At 35.0% G+C, this 15,935-nt stretch overlaps 1 protein-coding gene across 4 annotated transcripts in view; it reads right to left on the bottom strand.

Moving 5' to 3' along the window:
* The window catches only part of ca10a (carbonic anhydrase 10 (inactive)a), a 252,271-nt gene that overhangs the window by 16,036 nt on the left and 220,300 nt on the right, over nucleotides 1-15,935 (bottom strand). For all 4 annotated transcript variants that reach the window (XM_087275381.1, NM_001037121.2, XM_087275380.1 and 1 more), the window contains 1 exon segment: nucleotides 8,237-8,422. In XM_087275381.1, coding sequence (XP_087131507.1) covers nucleotides 8,237-8,422 — 186 coding nt within the window.

Below are 15,935 nucleotides of genomic sequence, written 5' to 3'. Positions count from 1 at the left end.
GAAAACTGAAATTTAAATGTTGCAATTAAATGTTTCACATTTTTTCAAATGCAAATACTGTCACTCAACGGATAGACTATGTAGAAGACATCAGTGAGGAAATCAAAGCAAAAACTAGTGTAATTCTGTTATGAAGAGATTGTTTTTGTTTGGGTTGGGTTGATAGATATTATGATGTTAAAATATATTATGCATGACCATTTTCAACAAATTTTTTGCACATTTTTGTGCATTTTTAAACCTATTGTCACATCTTTGCATTAGTCTTGTAAATGAAATGCCAAGTACTATTTTAGGTGACATTAATGAATGGTATAATGAAAATTACTCAAATATAATAAAAGTCTTAAAACTCTAACACAAAAGAGGAAGGTCAACTGTGTCACGCAGGTGTTGAGATATTACATCCAACTCCCTTTTACAGTAAAAGAATGAAATATGAGAAATGGAAATAATCACTGATTGATACTTTGGATGTTAATTATGAAAAAATCGAATTTTTATAGTTTTTTTTTTTAAGTCTTACAACCTGTTTTCACCTCAAATAAATATGAGAAAAATAAAGGTGGCGTTTTGAATGAGCCTGCGAGTCAGTTTGGATAACAGCCTAAGTTTTTGTCATTACAGATGGCTCTGAATCACAATCACAGGTAAACAGCTGCTTCTGTCTTTGTTTGAACATGTCTGTCAAATTTAAATTTGAATTCATTGTGAAGCTCTGCTAATCTTCCTTCGCTGAATCGCTCGAGCGCACACTGTCCCTGAGAAAGAGCTTTAAAACTTTGGGTGTTTAGATAGGTGAAGAGGACAATTTCTTTTTCGAACTCCCACAGAAAGGAAGCAGAGAGGAAAAACTTACAGATTACCTTGAGCAGAGAACAATTATTGTAAAATAACTTAAAAAAAGAGGAGCAAAGTGCCTCATCCAAGGTCTTATCAAGCCACAGAACACTAAACAATTTGAGGGTCATGTGTAGTTGCTAGCAGCAGCATCATACATCCTGTTGGTTTTTTTTTTTTTTTTTTTTTGCTGGTCAAAACAAGTGGATCAATTCTTTTCCAAGCTTTGCTGAGATACATTAAAACTCTGTGGCTGATAGTAATTATGAAATATGCAAAAGGAGAGCCGGAAAGAGTGACAGATCGTCTATAAACTTAATCAAGTGTGGAGGAATGCGATTACAGAGCGAATGTTAATTTGATTAGATTTTTTTTTGGAAGCTGGTTCTTCAGCCAGAGAGATAGAGAGTGTGAGGCTAGTACAAAGCAATTCACCCAAAAGATCAAGACTCCACAGACATCACACACTCCTTCAAAGTCACATTATATGTGCAAAAAGGTGAGGTGCTCATCTCACTGGATCCACTGGTTGTGTGAAATTAGCAGATGGTGGAGAACTGTGGAACAGTGGCAGGAGATGTTGAGTGTGTCTTTACACACAGACGGATCTGTCAGGCCGTGAGAGGTGAGGTGTCTCTGCTTCTGCCTCTGGTGGGCCTCTGACAAGCTCTTTACTTTGTGATAGCTGGCTTAGGCTACCATGGGCCAAATATGAAGACAGCAAGTCGATAGCAAAAAGAGGGGTGGACGGCGCTAACAAGGCAAATGAAATGCAGTCGTCTGGAACGGCCGTCCAATAGCGGATGAATCGGAGCGTGCGCTCATAAAGCAAATAAACGGAAAGCCCGGGAGTACAGAGAACAATCCTATTTGATTACGTTAAGATGTTTTGTAAAGGAGCATGGAGTTGGTGAAAGCTGACAGACTGGAGATCTACAGTGTGGTATTTGAACACATAAAGAGTCAGAGAGAGAGAGAGAGAGAGAGAGAGAGAGAGAGAGAGAGAGAGAGAGAGAGAGAGAGAGAGAGAGAGAGAGTGGTTATGCAGTTTGACAATGTTTAATAAAGAGAAGTTACTTCAAGTGGAAGTTTGATTATTTCCAATGTTGTGCTGTACTTTAGTTATGGCACTTTGCTGTATTTAAGGCAAGTGGAAAAATGTGATTTTAATGAGCAAAAATACTGTGGAATCTAAAAGTCAAACAGGAATAGGAAACGTATTATTTTGCTGCCATCGATAATTAGAAATTAATGAAAGGGTGAGAAGAGAATTTAAAACAGAAGTGTGGGCTGTAAGCCAATTCTGCATTGTTTATCATTTCAAAAATTTCTCCAAGTGCATTGATACAGTAAGGCCCTGTTTACACTAATGCGTTTTAGTTGTAAACCGCTTAAGTATTGCTATGGTTACGCCATTCGTCCACACTATGCCGGAGTAAAACTGAGCTTTTTGAAAACGCTGATGAGGCCATTTTTTTGTTTTAAAACCTTACTGTTACGTGTCAGTGTGGATGGGGGAAAACTGAGAAATCTGAAAACGGAGGCAGGGCTGCAGACATTTGCCTATCTGATTGGGGCTTTTTCCTTAATATTAAGTAGCCTAAACAAAGTTCAGTCTTGCATCCTCTCCTTTTAAATTGAGACTTTGCAAGTTTGATATGGAAAACAAGCTCTCGAGGACACATTGTACTTTATAACCTCATTCACATCACCCTGGCAACGTTGTTTCTTATCAATAAAATGACAACATGATATAAGCAACTGCCTCTTTTCATTTTGATATGAGCAACTTAACAGACAGCAGAAATGTTGAGGCATCGTGCTGCATATTTATATGAGCGTCATTTTCACTGTGTGCATATTAATAACAAAATGGAACCTATAACATTACTGCCTCTTTTAATTTTCATTGAAAATACAAAACACACCCACTCTTTTGCTAAATATCAGTTTCAATAATCAATAATGGCCAATATAAAAATATAATGTACAATACTTTTATACATTATAGAAAATAAAGGCAAGCAATCAGTCAAATGTACAGAATCTGTGTTTTAAATTAATATATTAACTTATCTTTCGCTCAGCCAAAACACGTTACCTGAGAACAAGTAAGAGATTCAAAAGACCAAAATCTGGGAATATGTTATTAGATATAGACAACAAGATGTATTAAATATCATGTTTAACAAATACAGTGAGATTGGATCCAGTGGTACAGTAGATCCTTGATGAACTGTTCGACGTGCACAGCTCTCATCACTGCCAGAGTGTGTGTGTGGTCACATGATGTGCGTTTTTAGCGGTGTAGTGTAGACAGAGAGTTGTTCAGAAATGCTGGGTGAAATGCCAGTTTGGACATGGACCATTTTCATTCTAAAACGCCGTTTTAAACTAAAACATATTCGTCTAAACAGGGCCTAAGTCTCAGACTAAAGAAACAACAGGATACAGTAAATTTAGAACCGTCTCTATAGCTTAGACTATGACATCATGTGATTTGTGTATTAATGTACAGTTTCTTCAATAACTTAAATGGGATATTCACTTTCAATAATTCTGCCATAATTTACTCACCCTTGACTTGTTTCACTTGTTTTTTTTGTTGAACACAAAAGATAATATTTTGAAGAATGTGAACGTGATAGACTTTTATAATAGGAAAAAACAATACAGTGGAAGTCAATGGTTACAGGTTTTAATCTTTTAATATATGTCTTCAATATATCTTTAATTTCAGTCAAGTGTGAGTAAAGGATGGCAGGGTGTTTTTGAATGAACTTTGCTTTCAAAAAGATTGAAACCAAAATGAAAATCCAGTTATCATTCCCCCATGTAATGTCCTAATTTCCTATGTTGAACACAAAAGATATTTTGAAAACACTTGCATCCATAAAATTAAAGTAGACTCCATAAAAATGGGAAAAAAAACTAATATTAAAGGGTTAGTTGACCCCAAAATAATAATAAAAAAAAGTTAATTACGTACCCGTGTGTCATTTTAACTCTCTGAGACATTTGTTTATCTTTAGAACAAAAATGTTGATATTTTAGAAATCGAGAACTCTCATCCTGTATAGAGGCACTGCTTATTCTAATGGCAATACATCATAGATATTCCAATAGTTGCAGTTGAACCACTGAAAACACATGGAACATTTTGAGAATGTTTTGATTCGTTTCTAGACTCTGAATGTCTATGGAGGATGAATGAGCTCTAAGATTTCATTTTAAATATCTTAAATTTTGGTTTTCGAAGATAATCGAAGGTGTAACAGGATTAAAATGACATGAAGGCGAGTAATTAATATCAGAATTTATTTTTTTTAGGTAAACTTTCATATATAAAAAAGTCCATTATTACACTTGATGTTTGGGTATAGATTGATACTCTTGATAGTAATGCAATTCAATAGTGACTAAAAAAAAAAAAAAGCTCAACAGAAATGTTTGATTGGTTACAAAGTTCAGCGCTGTGCACACACACAACAACAACAAATCAAAATATCTAATGCAATGTGTTTAGTGCGATAAACTGACATATTTTTTTTTTTTTGTATTTATCTTGAGTCATAACAGATTAAAGTTTAATTGTGCAGAGGGATTTTTTTATCTTGAAGGAAACTTCTGTTTAGGAATGGTAATGCATTATTTTCCTACAACTGAAAATAATTCAAATTAATTGAAAGGGTAAGAGTGCAATCTAAAACATAAGTGTTAGATGGATTTGCAAATAACTAGATTTGGTTTTTATTAGTTGCCACAACCTTCCTTAATTCTTGTCAAATTGTAAAATTGTAAACTTATGAAAGTTTTTTTTTTTTTATGATCCCCCTCCCCTAATTTTTAGTTGAACTGCAATTTAATTTTAACCCCTTAACTGTCACTCCACATTTTGAAGATGATGTATGATAAATGCATCATATAAAGTGTGTCAAGATAAGTTTTGCTTTAGATGCTTTAGAAATAATAATAAAATAAAGCACTGCATTGGAACGGTGACAGATAATGTGTCACTGAAGCTTGTGAAGTGTAAACTCAACAAAGACAAAAAACACATCAAATCACTGTGGAAGCTTTTCAGTTGTTTGTTCTTGCTACAAGGGATATCTAAAATGCAGTACATTTTTTATTTGTTCTTTTTTTCTCTCAAAAGGACTAAATAATGGAGGGAAACCACCTAGGCAGTTTTTTTTAAGCAAAGTTTCTGAGAAATACCTTGAATATTTTAGCACTCATTTCATCACTGGTGTTTCATTTTCAGCTTGTGAGTGAGGCTGTCCATATTGAATCCGGTAGAATGAAGCGTGTATTAACTCTGAGGTGTTGCAATGCATTTGCAGAAGGGCAGCTAGCTTCCCTCTGGGTGTCATGAGCATCAGTCAGACATGATCTTTTATTACTATAGAACAAATGAGGGAAGAGAACGGGAGACGTGTTGGATGTTACGGAGACAGACATCCAAATAAAGCTTAAAAGCTTGGCTGCATTTGAATGCAAAACAGTCACTGGTTGAGAATGTGTTTGTCATTTGAAGTTGTAATATTCTTCCTCCGTTCTCTTTTCAAGGACAGACAGAGTCCCGGCTCATTTGCTTTAATTTACATTCTTAGACGCCTTTTTTCTTTTCTTTCTTTATTCTTTTTTTTTTTTATTTAAAGCCATTTTTGAGCATGAGAAAAAGAAGGCATGCTCCTAAAGGTACTTTCAAATATGATGTAATGTATTTTTTGTATGCAGTTGTAATTTCACCATCATCATCATCATCATAAAAAACTACATGGCAGTCAATGAAAACAAACTCTGCTCCTACATGTATGCAGTAGCTATGTAACTAATTACAAATCTTACGGTTCGCATCACACTATGAGTTTTGAGTCATGGATCGGACCATTTTTTGCATCAGCAAAAAAGGGAGGAGACAAATGTCATTTGATTTCCATTTATACAAAAATATTACTGCAAAAACCATTGCTTTTAACAAACTAATCTTAGAACCTGTAATTTTCAAAAATCAAGAAATAACCAGCTGAAAAAAAGGAAAATATTCAACACAAAAAATTATCTTTGCTACTGTTGCTGATAATGCTAAATATAGGAATCTAACATCTTGTACAACGTATCGTATTTATTTTCAATGAATGGTTCAACAGTTCACACGTAAAGCTTCATGTTTCATTATAGGTGGATCATTTTTCAAAACCTATTCAGTGACATCATTTTGATGGTTGTTTGTCGCCACCCATTGGTTACACAGTGTAATTCCTACAACATTCACCAACGTCAAGTTCCATTAAGCTGTGATTTTAATCTTCACCATAAACATCAGTGTTTATATCTGAACTATAAACTGTTCTCCCAGTACTACTGCGTTAGTTAATTGTAACTAACTGAAATAGTGTAAAGACTAAAACTCTCTTGACCAAACGCAGATTTGAATGCAGCGCTTCAAATGATTAATAAACATATGCAAATCATTATTATTATCATTTATCATTAATGTTTTGCAGGTTTGAATTGAGATTGGGATCTTTAAAGGTTAATTGTGCAGCTTTACATTGAATGGATTAATGCAGGCTAAACAAACAGTGACAGAAAACATAATCTGTATAGATCTAGGATCCACCATGGTCCTTTACACCCATAGTAGGCAGTTGGTTGCAGTTGTATTTTTACCATCATCTTCATCATCATTAAAAAAACTACATGAAAATGCCTTTTAGAACAAACTCCGCTCCTACAAGTATGCAGTTAGGGTAAATTTGGGCAAATCATATTTGTAAGGTGTGCCTACTTTTACTTTGATTTGCCAGTAAGAAAAAGGACATTTTAATTCTGACTATATTCATAATTTAGCAAACATATCTGTTCCTTTATCCCTGCCCCCGTCTGTCCATCCATCCATTATTTGTTTTTAAATCACACTTGATAAATTCTCGATACTGTTTAGCTTCCTGTGAGATAAGAACCATTCTTAATCTTTCACCAAACTACTTTTAAATCCTATTCATTGCCATTGAAATGGTTTTGTCAGTAAAATGCACAAAGGATGCACCTACATTAAAAAAGTAATTTAGCAAAATATGTTTACAGTTTAAAGCAAAAAAAAAAAAAAAACGGTAAAAATGATGGCAAAGTTAAATATTTCGATGGCTTTTCTGACCAAATTGTTGAACAGCAGTATAAGTTGAGAAAACAAATAATAAAAAAGTGTTTTTCTTGTAAACATGTAAGCATGACGACATTATTATGCACATTAGCTCCTAAAGTCGGAATCTGTTTTCACCAATTTAGAGACAGTACCTGTACTTTTTTGCCAGAACTCCATGTAGTGTAAAAATCTGCTTTTTACGGGCTCCTAAAATTATATCGTTTTCTAAATGAATGAACTAAAATATAAAATATATTTAACAAGTGCAAAGGTACCCCAAAGATGAATTGGAATGCTAACAAACCACTTTCTTCAGATACAGAAAGGATATAAATTTATTAGCTGAATCAACAATAACATCATGAATATATATATATATATATATATATATATATATATATATATATATATATATATATATATATATATATATATATATATATATATATATATATATATATTCACTGTCAATCAAGAGCAATAATGCTTTGAAATAAGAGTGAAAGACAGAGCCGGCCTTTTAGTGCCCGGGTCACGTGTCTCTGTGCCCTAATAGACTGTTGACACTTTGTTTTATTATTGTTGGATTATCAGCTGGCTGCCGCAGGGATGGGGGGAGAAATTATAATCATTAATTACTGAGGATTTGCCTGTCAAGCTCACGCTTATTTTGTTGCCACACAAATCATCGGTCTTATTACCCTCAAAGAGAAATGTCAGGACTTCACTGACTGGTGACTTTATCAAATGATGGAGGCCGCAGTGCAGTGCATGCTAAATATACACCACAAGGGTAATTGAGATGCTTATTCCCGCTGCTATAGCTCTGTTAGTGGGAGGCTACTAACACTGGAGAATGAGCTCAGTAAGTCATCGCCAATACAGTTAGAAGACTATTTCAGCCAAAAACATTGATGTGTTTTTCAGTATGTTAAGCTGTATTGTTCAGCTGGGAGCAAAGTTTACTGTATATGATGCAAACCATTTTAAACTTTTCATGAAATGCATGCTCTGAGGCACGCTGTAACCGTTCCATGATGCATACAAATTCTAAAATATTTGGCAATATCCACAGCATTAAGTTTTCTTTCAGCCTACACCCGCTGTTGACCTGTGGGGCCTGATGTTTGTAACATGGTAACCTTTACAGATCAATAGGCTGACGAATGCCAACAGCTTCTGGCACTCTGCGATCTGATCTGTAGCCCACTCATGATAAAGGACAGAAAGGATTGAGAAGCTCACCTCCCCAGAGAAGGCCTGGCCATTGAGGAGATGCTCTGAGCCCTGTCCGTCCTCACTCCCAAAGTGTAACCTGATCTCCTCAAGGCGATGGCTGTAGGTCATTGGTCCACCGGAGATGTTCACCAGGTGCTCTTTGTCCAGTCGGAGTGAAACATGGCGGCCGGTGTTGTACATTGTCCCTCCCACCTTTAAAATAAATAAAAAAATGGTCAAAAAAAGTGTCATCAATGAAACTGCTAATCAAATAGATGAAGAAAAAAAAAAAAAACAGCAACTGTGCTTCCACACTTTGATTGAGGTGGTACATGTGGGGCACAGACTCATTCAAGGGTGGCTTCCCTGATTTATAATGTGCTTGTCTTAGAAAAGGTTATGTGCTAAATGAGCTAGAAAAGGTGCTAAGTTAAAGCCAGATGGCAAGCAGCTGCACAAGAGCTGCTATTTGTTGGCTTGATCAAAAACTAACTGCCATATCTTGACACTACCTTTCATCCTTATTTAAATTATTGAGGCTGCATTGAATTTAACTGAAGATTCAGTCTTTGAATTGGGTGATTGGTGGATTAGGGCTAATCAAGCTTCAGGAATGACCGGATTCACTATAGATCACCCATGTGGAATGTCCACGTAACAAGAAAAGATTAGTATTTATTTTACAAACTTCCTAAAACATTAGGAAGTATATGTTTTTAATAATTACTTTTTTGTATGGATTGGATATTTTTTACAAATAAATAATCAGATCTTTTCGTCATGTGAAGTTCACAGTCTCTTTAACTTGTATTTTGTAAAAAAAATGTTTAATCTTAATTTTTGGAAATTATTTCCTGCAGATATTATTGCACTTTATTCTAATCTGATAAACAATCCCTTACAAAAAAAATTACTGCACTTTTTTTTAAGAGTACTGCAGTTTTTAAAGGAATACTGCAGTTTTAGTTAACTTCTAAAAAGTGCAGTTTTTTGGACATGAAAAAAAATGCGTTGTTTAAGTATATTGCAGTGTTACTGCAATACAACTCAAGTACTGCAATACAACCAACTGCAGTACATCTACTGCAATACAACTGAACTATTACTACAGTACAACTACTGCAACAGTACTGAAGTGATACTACTACTATAATCCAGTACTGCTACTGCAATACAACTGGAATACTACTACAGTACAACTGCCATATCATTATTGCAATACAACTGAAGTACTTCAACTTTCTTGCTCAGTGGACTCCAAATGATGTTGCAGTACTTCAGTTGTATTGCTAAAGTACTACCACAATGTGTTGTATTGCATTTTTAGGAATAAAAGTAACTACATAAATACATCTACAATACTGCAATACATAATAAAAAATAAAGTGCACTATTAATACTTGCGTATCTAAGAGCAATACATTTTAAACCATATCACTATATTGCCCCTCTTCGTTTATTTAATGTTACTTCAGTTGTACTGAAGATTTTACTGCTGTTGAACTAAACTGCATTCTAGTAGAACTGTGTTTATACGTCATTATACTACAATTTTAAAGTTGTGTTGAATTTTGCCAGTTATCCTTGTACTATATAGGCTACTGCTGTTTTACTGTTCAGTTCCCTGCAGTTATTTTTATTATTCGTTTTTGCAAATAAACTCTTAAAATTCTAACTAGAAAAGTACTTATTAATTAAAAAAATAATAATAATAATCCCTGAAAAAAGTACTAAATATTCTTAGAAGATGTTGAAGAACAAACCCCTTAGAACACAAGTGCAGTACATTGACCACATCATTGGCATATTATACAACAGCAGCACAAGTGCAGTATAGACAGAGTTTACTTGTTTTTACTCCAATTTACTGCAACTTATACTGCTGTTCTGCTTTATTATACTTGAACTGTGTTTACACTTCATTGTATAGCAAATGTGCAATTGTACTTAATCTTACTGCAGCTATACTTCTTTATTCTGCTGTTGTGCTGCGGTTTTACTTTAGCTTACTGCAATTATTTTTTGTAGGGGATATTTCCATGAGTTAGTTGAAATGTTTATCAGGGAGAATACAGTGTTACTGAAGAGCATATTTGTTTCATGAGATGATATGTGAAAAAGGCTTGATAAATACCATTTGTCAACATAAAATTTCAGTCAATCTGCAGTGTGAAAACAATTGCATTTGCAGAGCAAAAACTGTACCAAAAAATTTACCACAAAGGAGTTTGCTATTTTGTCACCCCCCACCATCCTTTTTGAGAGGTTACTATTCTTTGATTGGTTGTATGAGCAATCCTGTTGTGATTGGTCTCCCACTTTTAGAGGCTTTCAGAAACAAAACATTGATTACCACAGCTGAACATGATCTCAGGAGACTTCCTCAACAATTGTATCAATTTGATGCACTAGTCCAAAAATGATACACCAGAAGAACTAGTTGATCACACCAAAACTTTTCTCTTAGTTTAGAGAAAAACATCCAATCAGATGCTTCTCAAAATGTTGTTGACAGAACAACTGAATCAGAATCAGTTCATTTAATAGAAAATAACTTCATTTTACTCTCTTTAAAACCCTTTACATCCACACGCTCAAGCTTTTACATTGCACACGGCATGAAAGGAAATATCAAAAAAGCACAGTACATGGGTCAGCAGTGCCTATAAGCTGAAGAAACAGCTCTACATAAATCATTTTACTGAAAAACAGATATCGGTCTGTTATTAAATTATATTCTCATTCTCGATGATACTGTAACTTGAAAAACTCAAGTGGAAGAAAAGAAGCTGGTGTGACAGATGGAAGAACGAAAACAAAAGAAGTGTGTCCTCAGAGCCGAAGAAAGTGAGAATCTGCTTGCAATCGATTAGATGTGAGGCTTTAAGAAGAGAGCATGGAGATACAAGAACCACGGATGGCAATCTTTATCAGTGTATCTGCTTATTTATTTATATTCAGGAGTTGTTCCAAAGTGAGCCATTGATATTCCACACACGATGCAAGCCAGGCTTCCGTGGCTCTTATCTTGCCTTTTTTTTTTGCCTTTCTCGTTCTTTTCCTTCCTTTCTTTCTGTCCGTGTCTTTCTTTTTCCTTTTTACGACTTTGCCTTCAAATGATTTTCCCTCTCCAAATTCCCAAAGAAAGAGGCCTGCCCACACATGGTAAATATTTTATAGAATCTCTGAAAAATCAATGATTTGTGTAGGGTGAGAGAAAAGGTGAGTAAGAGAGCGCAGGACAGTGAGAAATAGAAAGAGTGGGAATGGGAGGAGCATCCTTGACCATCCTTGAGTAAAGATGTTATAGCCGCTCTTAAAGGATGGCCAGTCTGCACATTTACCTCTGGGTGCTGGACTCGTTGGAGAAAAGGGCAAGACATTTGAAAAACCCAGAAGAGGTTATTTCATGATGATTATTCATGAACTACAGATGGCAAAGAGAGAAGTACTTAAAAAAAAAGACTCATTGCTACTCTCAGACAACAGAAATGAATGTTCCTCAGTTCAGCTAGTTTGTGTTATAGTTCCTTAAAAAAATGTGGGCATTTATCAATTATTGATGGCATGGTCCACCCTGACAATCTTTGCAACACTGTATGGACATTTTTGAGATGTATGGGAGATGTTTATTTTCTTCTTGCAATTCACTTCTTGCAAAACTGATCTTATATATCAGTTGGGAAAAACAGACTACTGTGTATGCCTCCCACAACAAGTTGAGTACAGATGTTACCTGAGGGTATACAGATCATTGCATGGAGAACATACTCTACTTTTTCACTAAGAGTCTCATAAACTTTAGTCTGTGTATTGTTTCATCTCGGGCATTTTAATTTGCCTAGAATCATTGAGCTGTTTCACCTCATAATTTGCATTAATGAATTCAAAATCATGCTAGTAAATGCTCTGCTGCACTTTAATTTGTTGATTTGACAAGTCTATGGATGACATCGCATTGCTCCGACAACAACTGCAAAGCATTTGGTCTCAAACTTCAGTTAAAGGGCAACTATACTTCTCTACAACTCCCATCATGTGCAGAGGTACTTTATTAGATTAACTATTCTTCTATTAGATGGAGCAACTTTTGCCCTCAGAACTGCCCTGATTTTTCATGGTTACATTTGAAGGATTATGTTAAAGCATTACTAATAGATTTTGACAGCAAATCAGTTAGTATACACAGTTGTAGATTTGTTGGCTGCAGATCCATGATGCTAATCTCCCATTTTCAACAATCCCAAAGGTGTATTATTGAATTGGGATTTGGTGTGAAAGTACTTATAACTCAGCCACACAATGTCTGATCTGCCTGAAAATTCACAGGTTTGATGAAATTCCTCTCCTGAAGACTTTTATATGCCAATATTGAGTCACAGTCATAGCGTTGCCTGCTGTCAGATTGAAGTTTGGTATAAATCTGTGATTTTATCAGATTTAAAAAATATTTTTCAGTTTAACTTAATAGTGTCCACTTTTCTCTGTGATCCAGAGTGTGAGGTCTTGCAGCTTTAATTGAATTGGGATTTGGTGATTGAGGAGGTCATGAGTTTAGTGAACATGTCCTGATCAAGAAACCAGTTTGGGATGCTTTGATCTTTGTGACATTGAATTATCTGCTGGAAGTAGCCGTCAGAAGATGGGCACAAAGTGTACCAAGAAAATATTCTTCATTAGACCACCCATAGCCTGAACTGTTGAAATAAAGTGCACAGAGCCATGCATTTATGTTGTTTATACAGCCCCGGCTCACTTCAACATTTTTGTGAAATGTAAAATCCAGGTACATTTTGTTGCATGTGCCACATGGAAAATCCACCGGAGTACACTGTGTTTACTTTTACAAACCTGAAATACATTACATAGGGTACATATTGTCGTTTCAGATACATGTGCTGCTTGTACTATTTATGAGAAGATGGGGCTTGACGTACAGATCACTTATAGCAAACCACACCCTTCCCTAAAGCCAACTATGAGTGCTTTCAAAAGCAAACATAAGAGAAATGAATTGCAAACAAAGTTTGCATTTTTTTTATTTTGATGCTAATGCTGTACATTTTAGTTTGTTTCATTAATGGTTCTGTTAGTTTGTTTATGCTTCACTGTAAAACTGTGCTTCACTGGACTCAAACGAGTGCTCTGCATGTACAAAGTTAGCTAATGAGCAAACTTTCCATGCCAGACATGTTATTTTGTGGTATCTGTTTGATATGCACAACTGCACAACAACAATCCTTTATTTATCAATAATACGTCCCTGTAAATACTATCAGTGTGAAAATGAACTAAATTTGTTGCCGTCATACTTCCCTGTAGCATTAATTTTAACTAGAAACTATAGATAAACTTAGCTTTTAATACATTTTTGAGGTTTCACAAACATGTAGGCTATAGCGTGTATTTATAATGAGCCTTAACATCCAACATACCTATTGTACAAGTAAAATAATGATCATATATTGTGTGAATAAAATTATCAGATATGTGTCACATACATCTAAACATGTTTATTGCGTGCTAATCAATAGTAATGCTGTTTCTTGGATATAATATGAAAGTTTGTATCACATGTAAAAATGTTTATGTACTTTTTGAAAAACAATGTTTGTTGTGACTGTTGAGTGGCAGTAATAGTGACTGCAAATATTAATATAGGTGTTTCCTAATTGCAGATAGAGAGATGGCAACACTATCAAGCATTATTGTAGACTGATGTTATTCTGCATGCTGAAGGTGAGCTAAATCACTAAGAACTACATGGCAAGCAATAGCAACTGTCTTTGAAAATGGTGGTAGCTTAACAAAAAATGGCACAAAAGTATGTGAATGTTCAGATCACTGACCCTTTGACCACGATTATCCATAATAATACTGTGGACTATGTTGTAAATAAACTAAAGACAAAGGAAAAATCTTATGTTCTGGTGTCCTCATTTACTCTGTCACAAACTGATGGGTCATTAGAGACTGGTCTTTGTCTCTCAAGGTGTGAATATCCATAAATATTCATGACAATTCACGTTTAAAAGTGTCTTGCCAAATGTAAATCAATATATAATTTAATGTGATGAGGAAACAGGGAGACTTTTAGATCCTTTTGTGACAAAAACTTGAACCATTATTAAATAACAAAAGCTGGATTTATACATATTGACTATCTGTTTTAGCCTTACTTCTGTGACTTCATAAAAAATTATAAAATAATCCCTATTTTTACAAAAAAAAAAAAAAACAACAACAACAACAACAACGCCACATGTAAATGCTGTTTGCATAGTATTGCAGTAAAATGTGTTAAATGCAATGTTATTAGACTTTAGCCTTGCCAGGACATGCCAGCAATCCTCCAGTACCCAAAATTGCCCTTAAACCCCTGCGGGTTACGGTTTGATGTGTTGTGTGCTCTTCTGCACTCTTCTGCAGACCTTTTTTAAGTCACTGTTGCCTTTCTATAATTCTATTCTAGAATGCCCATAGGCCTTTTTGCCCACAGAACTTGCATTCAGTGTATATTTAAACGTTTTAGGCCATCCTATTTGAAGCCTGAGATTGTCAGAATCCCAGTAGATCGGCAGTTTCTGAAATAGTCAGTCCAGCTTGTCTGGCATCTTCAGAGTCACTTAAGGCACATTTTTCTTCCATTTTGATGCCTGATTTTAACTTCAGCAGAACATCTTGACCACATCTATTTGCCTTGATGGATTAAAAGGCTGTAGTTTCATCAACAAACAGCTGAACAAGGGCTCGTAACTAATAAAACTTGATACTTAATATGATAAGCTGATTGTAGAACTAGAAGATTGAAAACTTCTAAGCATAAAAAAGCACACAACTAGTTTTCTGTCTTGATTGCTCTTTAGCAATAACACCAGTATTCTAATGTAAAGATTTCATACACATGGGTTTCATCTAGAAAACATTGTTTTTGCCAGCTCAAAGCCAAAAACCCAGTTGGTAGATGCTGCTAATACTCTCTGGTCAAGTAATCATGATTGCGCTCTTTGAAATAACAAATACCATCGAGGTTATAGTAATGCTCTAGTGAGATGGCAAAGGAATAAAGAAATTAGAGAAACACGCTTTGTCAAGGGGATTGGCATTATGAGATTCTGTAAGGATTTAAACGTCTGATATCAGGATGAAAAGGATGTAAACCAATTTATTTCAGAGTCTCTAATGTACCATACTGATCGGTCAGTAAAAGAGTTGTGTAATCCTCATTGAGCAAAATACTTCACTCTGGAGAAAACAAGCTTTTAGCAACACTGCAGAGCTTCAAGCATTAAACAGAAGATGTTTTAGTTATATTTGAATAAACTGTTATAATCCACTGTTTATTAAATAATTTTCTGCAAGTAATTTGTATTATATTTTTTATTCAAATAGTATGACCAGCATGATAAGTTGACTTCTGGAGCCTGTTCTTTGTATGTTTTTTTTTTTTTTAATTTTTTATTAAAAAAACACAAGTAATCAGCATTCCAAAATAAAGGTGGGGTCACGGGGTGGTCCTCCCCAAGCAGTTCAAAGAGATTATGAGTAGTGACTATGTAGACCTAAAGGCTAACTTTACAATACAAATATAGAGTGTTTTTAGTAATGTCTAACGCCCGATTCAGACTGGGCTTCAGCGTCAACGCTTGACAGGGCATGCCTGAAGTTGGGGCTGACACAATTGTCATAGCAGCTACTGTCTGAGCTGAGGAATTTGCATAACAAG

The sequence above is a fragment of the Danio rerio genome, chromosome 12 (assembly GCF_052040795.2).
Source record: "Danio rerio strain M-AB ecotype USA chromosome 12, GRCz13ab, whole genome shotgun sequence".
Taxonomy (NCBI): Eukaryota; Metazoa; Chordata; class Actinopteri; order Cypriniformes; family Danionidae; genus Danio; species Danio rerio.
Note: the sequence above shows the minus strand (reverse complement) of the source record. Positions and strands in the feature narration are given on the sequence as shown.